We start from the raw sequence: 9177 nt of genomic DNA, 5'->3' as shown, positions 1-9177 counted from the left end.
TTTTTTTTTCTTTTTTCTTAATGATCCACATGCATTGATGTCAGAGTACAATTGTCATTCAACTTGCTAAACTATTGGATAATGAACCACACGAGTAAAACAAAACAAAACAAGAAACAACGATGGTAATAACTGGTTTTGTCGCTCCGCCCCTTTGATCATTTTTCCGCGTTTTAATTGGCTGTTGGACGTGTCACTCGTCATCTTCCCAGGGTAGGTTGCTCTGCACCTTTCAGATGCTCAATTGATGGGCGTCCCGAGCTCAAAGCGGTTACGTTTACGCGTTTTATCAAAACTAAACAAAACCACACTGCGTATACTTTGTAGAGCTTACTTGCTACCGTTATACCACCCACGAAGCTCGTCAATTTTTTTTCTTTCTTCGCGACACGCCGTGGCCAGCGGATTTGGACGACGCTATCCGCTTCATGACATTTTACCATGAAAAGACGATACACGTCTACAGTAGCTGTAATTCTTTTCTTTTTTTTTTTTTTTTTACTCTCCAGCAGATGTTCTTCCTTTATTGTCATTTCGAGGGACAACGCGGGCGCTTTAACAATCATGGGTAAAATGCACCTGCCGCGGAATATCCGACTCGTTGGAGCGCAATGCAATCTTCACCGTGGATTTTAAAACGGACAATCAGAATGGAATGCTTGGCTTGAAACGCGATGGCACATGCCCAGTTGTTTTGGTGCATGTTTGAAGTGTTGAGCTTGGAGCCGGGCACGGTGACAGCTGAGTGCCCCTCCTCTCACGGGACTTGAATAAAAAGGCGCTCCCGTTCTCCCTTCTCACTTTCACAAGCTTTTCCCCACTCAAGATGGAGCTGTGACATGTTGACACCTCTCTTCATCCGGTTACCTTCTCGTCTTACTCCAACGCGGGGCATCTGCACTGCAAGTGTATGGCATCAAACTATTCTCCGTGACATTTCCACACAGACGATCCTGCAATAATCGGTGAAGGCTTGAGCCACCGGGGGGGATTTGTGTAGATTATCGCCAGACTGCTATTTTGTTCCCAGGGTCACACTCCGAAGCGAATTTAGCGGCTTTTAACCAGCTGCCTTTTCCCCGCTGGCCCACGCAAGGTCGTGGGGCTTTGCAACATGAGAGCCACAGGCGTGGTTGCCGCCTTATGTGATCCCGTATAGAGCTGTCACCGCGGGGGGAAATGACACCACCACTCCACGCTATTGTTCCCTCGATGAAGGCGACAGTGGCTCGCGGTGTGTAGAGCCAATTTGGACATCATCTACACTCTCCTCCGGATCAGTTGTGACTCTCTCGGGCCGCCACCCGGAGGATGTTGGAGTCAGGATGCTGCGCTTCCCCGTGAAGAAGATCCGGAAGCAGTTTAAGCTGCTGCTGCTACTGGTGCTGCTCACCTCCGCCGTGTGGTTCACCTACCTGCACATACACCAGGGAAAGACCATCAAACTCCACTTTAACTACGGAAAAGGTAGGATCGCAACAGGACCGCTTGCACAATTTAATGAGATGGATGCAAGGGCGGTTTCAAAAAGTCTGCCTTTTCTTAGACCCCCTCAGTTGTTTTTGAAATAGAACGATTTAAAGAATGCAATTTCTGTTGAAATTGTGTGTGGACGTGGACTGTGGAATTAATAGCAGTGTTGTGTAGACCTATGAAACGTGGAAATGCGGAAACCAGGTAAGTGTGTAAAATCTCCTATGGGAATTATTTTGTGAATATTTGGGCACTTGGGGAATGTCAGAAGATAGTTCCCAAGATGTCCTGAATGACCTGACTGTTTTGAGGTTGGAATGGTTTAAATTAGTCTGCTCAAGAAAGATGGAAGGGGGAGGTACAGCAAATGTGTTGTAAACTACTGAATAATTAGGTGTGAAATGTGTAGAATATTTGGAATGTGGAATTGATTAGAAAATAGTTCCCAAGATGTTCTGAATGAGCTGAACAGTTGAATGCTATAATGGGAAAGAAGGGGAACATTTGTTGTTGTTGTTGGATGTCTCATTCATCCCATCCATGTCATTCTCATTGATCTCATTCTGAATATTTTCTATTGTAGGGGAAAATGCAGGAATATGGAGAATGTGGGGGTTTGGGGAATGTGGAAAATAGTTGCTCAGATGTCCTAAATGAGGTGCATATGTTAAATTTTAAATAGTGTGAATCAGTTGCGAAATGTGGACAGAGTTGAGCAGTGAAAATAATAATAATAATAGTCATGCATTTGTGTGTGTGTGTGTGCAGAATAACATGTAAATGCTATTCAACAATCACCCATGTTGGTTGGGTGTAGCTGACTGGCTTTTATTGTATACAAAAATACATCAACATTATTTAGTCCTGATCTACACCACTGAAACCCCCCCCCCGAAAAAAAAGCTCTCCATCCATTTTCTACACAGCCTATCCTCATTTAAGTTGCGTGTGAGTTGGAGCATATCCCAGCTGACTTGTCGAGAGGTGGGCTGCAACTTGAACTGTTTGCCAGCGATTCGCAAAGGCACACAGACAAGCATGAAATTAAAATAAAGACAAATAGAAAAGATAAATAAATAAAAGCTATCCTAAATACAACTAAATTATAAAGTGTAAATGACAGTGTATATGTACTATGGACAGTAGCAGCAATGTTGAATGAATAAAGTAAACAATACTAAATTGGTAGCGGAAATGGCAGTAGGGCTTGTTATGTGTGCTGTAGCAGTAGAGGTAGAGATGTTGAATATACAAAACTTTGATAACTAACTAGTCACTGATTTTATTTTTGCAATCTTTTATAATGATAATTAGCTTCCAACTTGAAGTGTTTATGTGCAAACTAAAAATAAAGACAATTAAAATAATAGTACATTCAACTTTCAATAACGTTTGCAGCTTGCACCAACATTCATACCGTGTTTATATTTGATAGTGAACATAAAAGCCGGTTCAGAAATGAGCGACTAATGCTTTATTTAACCATGTTACATGCATTGCTTTTGATTGGAACGTTGCCCCCATCAACATGGCCGCTGCATTGGCATGTCAAGCTACAGTGCACTGGTTATCAAGTCTTTTATTCATACTTGTGGTTATAACCAGGCATGCACATGACAATTTTGGTGGCAAATTATGAGACACATTTTTCCCCATTAAGAGATTTTGTCCTCTAAGACTCAATATTTATGGGCGTATTCTCACATGTGCTCAATTAAAGCTGCTCAATGCCGGAAATTTCATCTTGAGACGTTAGTGCCACGTGTGGCTGAAAAATGAAACTGCACACTCCCTTCTTCCCGTACACAATGTGCACATTATGTCACATCTGCTAATAGAGGGAGGGAAATGAAATCCAGTCTAAAAACTGTTGGCCAGAGGCTTCCAAGAGTACCCATTGTGAATAGCTGTGGCGTTCCTCTGCTAATAAGAAGATGTTTGAGATTTTGAGTCATAAATGGTCTAATAAAAAGGCTATTGCAAAGATATTTGCTGGGCAAATTTCTACATTGAGCACACTTTTTTGGCTGCACATATTCTCTCAAGTCAAGTCAAAAAATGTCTTTACATTATGTTCCATACACCCCCAATAGTCTAAACATGGCATTTGGATTTACATTGTGTTTGTGGAATAAAAATTAAGCTGAAAAATCCACACATTTTTATCCATCGCAGGAAGTGGCTATTTTGCCACGTGATTAAAAATGGCATCACTGTGCTTAAGTACTCAAGTAATGACGGCTCAGCTGTTTTCTGGGTTTGGTCATGTGATGTCTGCAAGCCCCCTGCCACACCTACCTGGTTGCTATTGATGAAGTGGTTCTTAATCTGCTGCCTGGTTAGATTTGGCGTTCTTGGTTACCCTTTTTAAAGTCAGCTCTGGTTGCACTGTACATTTTTGCTGTCGGCTCTGAGGAGTAATTGCACCTGCCTTTTCATTGATTATTTTTTTTGTATTTTTTTTACAGTGGAGAACTGCAGAACTAGTATGTAGGCTAAGAGAGTGACATGGTGTTCAACTTCACTCAGCCTGTGAGAAACAGGCCTGTCCTTGGGCTTCATGGTTCTGGTCAGAAGTGGTATTAACATCAGATGGTACCATGTTAGTGTTAGCACCGGGTGGTATGTAAACAGTGGTGGTTAGCACAGCTGCTCTCGGGACAATTACAATGGCCGTGATTTAACACGGATGTGCTCTATGTTTGGTGAACTTTGTCTGTGTGCAATGACGTTATTTTTGGATGTCATCATACACATAACCGCATAGGCCCCGCTGATAGAGCGCAAGCGGCCTGCTAGCTGTGGAGCCTTGTCCGGAACGTGCAGATTTAGCCAAAATTGTTCTCGATTTTGTCTGATCTATGTTGTGTATATTATTCAATAAGGCCTGACCGAAGAGGTAGTTATGGAGTGGGTAGAAAGCACAAATTGAACACAATCAAATGCAGGGGCAATTTTTTATATGTAGTAATATGGTGAGGTAATTAATTATACAGTTACATAATTCACACAGTCACAACAGGCCTGTGATGAAAATGAGTTTGGCATCCCTAAGTTAGAGTCAGGGGGGAATCAGAATAACATGCTTGTTTTTGAAATGTAAGGAGACCATACAAACTCCACACAGAAAGGCTGAGGCAGAATTTTGAGGCGGATTTGTTAACCATTTGTCTAACGTGCTGCTCAAAAATATATCCATATCGTTTACATGACGCTCGTTCGGGTTGACGAAAGGAATGCAATTCCATTCGGATTCAGCCTTTTCATTCCGATTGAGGTGTTTATACGGAGCAGTAACTATTCCATTCAATTGGGGATGTGAAGGTTCCATCTTTAACCTGCTGGTTATCATATGGTTTATATCATACGGTGTGTAATAGCGGCTGCTGCCGTTGGTAGCAAATGATAACTATATGATGTCCCCACTCTTGTTACACATTTAACATGGAAGCATATCTAGTGCAGCTGTTGGTGTAAAGAGATACGCGATGATTAAAATGTCCTTGAATACACACACACGCGTGCGCACACACACACCCACCCCCCCCACACACACACACCTCCCCCCCCCCCCCACACACACATACACGATCATTTTCCCGTGTTACTTTTGATCTCGGCTGCAGAATCTCCCCAACGGCTTAAGAAAATAATTGGAGCTAAGCGGTATAAGCCATTGTTGTAAATAAGGTATTTATAATTTATTTAAACGCTATTTGCACGGTTTCAGATATATAAAAATTTGTAATGTTTGCTGAAGATACAAATTTATTTTGCTCAAGGATAACATGAAACAACTATTAAAAACTATAGAAAACGAATTGATTGTATTAAAAATATATATATTTTACGCGACTCAAGGACAATTTTTTGGTTTTATTTTTGCGCAGAAAGAAACCAAATCAATATTCACTTTTTAATCCATTTTAGAATCGTAATAGAAATACTACCTCGCTAATAAAAACGTCTTACTTCGGGTTAGGATTTACACATTAAGCATGTAAGAATGTTATATTAATGGAACATTAAGCTTTAATATTTGATTTCAGTGCTGTTTAAACATGAAACAGACTGCAACCTGAATTTTCAGATAAATACATTTTTTTTCATACAAATCTTACAGTGTACAAGTTTACTGATTAGTATTTTCTAAATTTGAGTTAAAATCGCAATCATCAATTTATAGATTCGCATCGGGATTAATCGGTATCGAATCGAATCGTGACCTATGAATCATGATACGAATCGAATCACCAGGTACGAGGCAATTCACACCCCTACTTCTAACATTATGGAATCACATCACTGACTACTGACCGATTTTTTCAATTCACACCCCAACTCGCTAACGTTCGCTAGTATGCCAACACCATTAGATCAAGCGTGGGAAATATTCAGTTCGCCACTCCTTGTTTCATCTCGTCATTGGCGAGGTGGCGAGCAGGGATCGCGCACCCTTGATTATCTCCTTGTTGTGAACACACACGTGCACACAAAAAAACACATCCTTATGAAACGCTTGGTGAAACCGTCTGTCAATGGAGGAAGCTTTTTGTGTGTCTAATTCACCGTCTTCCATTAAACTGGCATCTGAACAGGTCAACTCACTTAACCTCTTATGAATAACATGTCCCCTCTTGCACCAAGGGGGTTCTAAGTGAGGTGTAGCCATTACGGAAATTGGGGCTTTAAGAAGCGTGTAAATATTCATATCAGGCTGTTTTGCAGTCTCTCCACATGAATCTTCATTGGTGCCTGTCCTGGTGAGGGGAAATAATGAACTTCCTTTCTCTTATTTGAATGTAAAAGTGACAGCTTTACATACATTAGTCAAGGTTTCACTGTTCCCACTCCCGCACACATCTGTGTTTCAGTGGTTTGGTTCTGCGTCCGCTTTTTGGTGTCTGCGGAGTCACTGGACTCTAGCTTGGCATTTCCCAAGGGCGGACTAGAGGTGTGAATTGTGCAGTACCTGGCGATTCGATCCATCTCACGATTTATAGGTCACGATTCGATTAATCCCGATACAAATCAATAAATTGATTATTGCAATTTTTGTAAACTTAAATTGATAAAATACTAATTAATAAACATGTATACTGTAAGATTTGTATGAAAATGTATTTATCTGAAACTTAATGCTTATAACTGGGCCACTGTATTTAACAAACAGGTTGCAGTCTGTTTCATGTTTGAACCGCACTGAAATCAAATATTAAGGCTTAATGTTCCATTAATATAACATTCTTCCATACTTAAAGTGAGAACCCTAACCCTAAGTAAGACATTTTGTTGAATATTTTCATTTTCATCTCAATAGATTATCGATCCGCCTACGCAAGTATCGCGATATTTGTAGTTTATATACAGCCAGTATCACGGCTCCATTGTTCATTACTTATTGAGCAATTACATGGCAGGCCGCTAGGGGGAGCACCTCATGAAAGTGACGGGAAAATGTACGGGCGAAGAAGACTCATGAGCTTACTCTTACTTGTGTATTATCTGTCCAGCAACTGACACAGTTTTACATCCGTAACATTTTAAAACATATTTTATGGTTCGACATTTTGAAGCACACAATTTCTGAGGAATATTATTATATTTTTTTATTTTTTATTTTTTATTTTTTATTTTTTATTTTTTATTTTTTATTTTTTATTTTTTATTTTTTATTTTTTATTTTTTATTTTTTATTTTTTATTTTTTATTTTTTATTTTTTTTAAGGTGTGAGAGCCAAAATGAACTTTTTATTGCTTTATTTTATTTATTTATTTTGTATGTGGGTGAGTATGTGTATGTGCGTGCGTGCGTGCGTGCGTGCGTGCGAGTGTGTGTGTATTCGTTAGCTCACCAAAAACCTATTAGAAAAAATCCCATACCGTTCACCTAAACCGAACACCGCCGTCAGGAGACCCGAGGGGACCAAAGAAAACAAAGGAAAGTGAAATCCAGCACCGACCAGACACCACCCACCGGGCCACCAACCAGAGTTCTTTACCAACCCCAGAAACATCTAAATTCCAACAAATCCAAAAAATCAGGGAGACCTGATACCTCTGAGGAATATTATTTTGATTGAATTGGATTTAATATTTAAGTAATTTTATTTATTTACTTTTGCAATGTTACACAAAAAAATGTCACAGTTTATAAAATGAAACAATTCACTATGTAACTGACTGACATGTTGCATGACAATAGTGTTTAAGAAAGACACAAATTTGTTCACAGAAAGTGGTCTCTGTTAAGAAGACATTTGTATTTGTTTTAATAAAATACACTAAAGTACTCACTGTGAAGAAGACACCAGTTTTAATATTTAGTTTCAGTGATGGTACAAAAACAAACTATTTTCTTATTGAAAAAACATAAATTTAAGTCTTGAGTAGTTTTTTCTTAGATTATCGTGGATTTATTACCTGACCAATATATATCGATAATCACGGTATCGTCATATCGTTATCGTGAGCCTTGTATCGCATATCATATCGTATCGTGAGGTTCCCACCCCTACTTCAGACATGCATTTCTAGGTACTTTTAGGAAAATTACACAAAGCCCAGAAATAAAAGAGTACATTAGTTATGCGAGGGCTTCATACATATGCATTACATTTAGCAAATAAATAAATAAATATAAAAATGCTGTGACTCATTCACAGGGGGAAAAAAACCTTTCTGAGGAAGTTGTTTTTGTCCACATTCTGAAGCGATTCACATTTCACCTGTGTGCAGATGTGTGGTTAAGTTTGGTCAACAACAAGTCGCAGAGGGCACACATTTTGAGAGGAGGCCTTCTTGCTTGCTGACGTTTAAGTTTTCAGGGCAAACGCTTTCACTGCAAAACAAACTGTGTGAGTGTATTTACTCCTCTAAGTTAAGGCACATGGAAAATGGGAGCATATTTTTGTCCTCATCATGGTTTTGAGTAAATGCTTTTAAAGTGCTCTCTTTTTTTTTTCCCGAGCAAGATCTCGAATATGGAATGGACATGCGTTATTATTTTGATCTATCCGAAGTTTACTTTACAAATGCTGAGTTGCGATTTAGGGTTATTAAAATGAATGTTAATAGTTTGCTTCAAGCAAGGTTGAGGGAATTCTCATATATTTTTCGAGTATCCAATAATGCACTATGAGACAGTGGTGTATAATTAGTAAATTCTCGCTGTGTTTGTGTGACTTTTGTTGCTTTCCCATAGCCCAAAAACATGCACATGCATGTTAAGTTAAGTGAAGACTCAAAGTGGAGCTGAGTGAGAATGTTGTTTGTCTATATGTCCCCTGCTGCTGGCTAAGCGTTTACCAATCAGAGCCTATGCAGTTGCAAACTCAATGTAAGTAAAATCATGGCTATATAGCCTACGACCAGATGATTTTACAGATGAGAGGAGGAATCATGTGGTGACATTGAGTCAGATATGTTATGCATGATAGAATCATCTGTTTTCTGATGGAATAATGATTAGGCAATCTTTTTTTTTTTTGGCATGGACTGCTGATGGCACACATTGAGTGTTGAGTAATACGACTTGTTAGAAGAAAAGCTTTGTCTTTCGCGTGTTCGTTGTCTTTCGGGTAGTGAGAATGTTGGTTATCCGAATACAGGCTGGAGATCGATGAACAGTTGCTTCGAAGCTTTTATTTCTACAGAATATTCCGGGCACAAATGAGATCCAGACAATGGCTGCAACCTCTCACT

At 39.5% G+C, this 9177-nt stretch overlaps 1 protein-coding gene across 1 annotated transcript in view; it reads left to right on the top strand.

The window, feature by feature from the left end:
* The first annotated feature begins 232 nt into the window (after nt 1–232).
* The window catches only part of b4galnt4a (beta-1,4-N-acetyl-galactosaminyl transferase 4a), a 137134-nt gene continuing 128189 nt past the window's right edge, over nt 233–9177 (top strand). Inside the window, exon 1 of the mRNA XM_086073967.1 lies at nt 233–1467. Within this exon, the coding sequence (XP_085930093.1) occupies nt 1326–1467 (142 nt within the window). The 5' untranslated portion in view covers nt 233–1325. The remainder of the gene's footprint in view (nt 1468–9177) is intronic.

Source organism: Leptonotus elevatus, chromosome 4, assembly GCF_054856555.1.
Source record: "Leptonotus elevatus isolate MCC_2025b chromosome 4, RoL_Lele_1.0, whole genome shotgun sequence".
NCBI classification, from domain to species: domain Eukaryota; kingdom Metazoa; phylum Chordata; class Actinopteri; order Syngnathiformes; family Syngnathidae; genus Leptonotus; species Leptonotus elevatus.
This window is presented reverse-complemented; position numbering and strand designations above follow the sequence as displayed.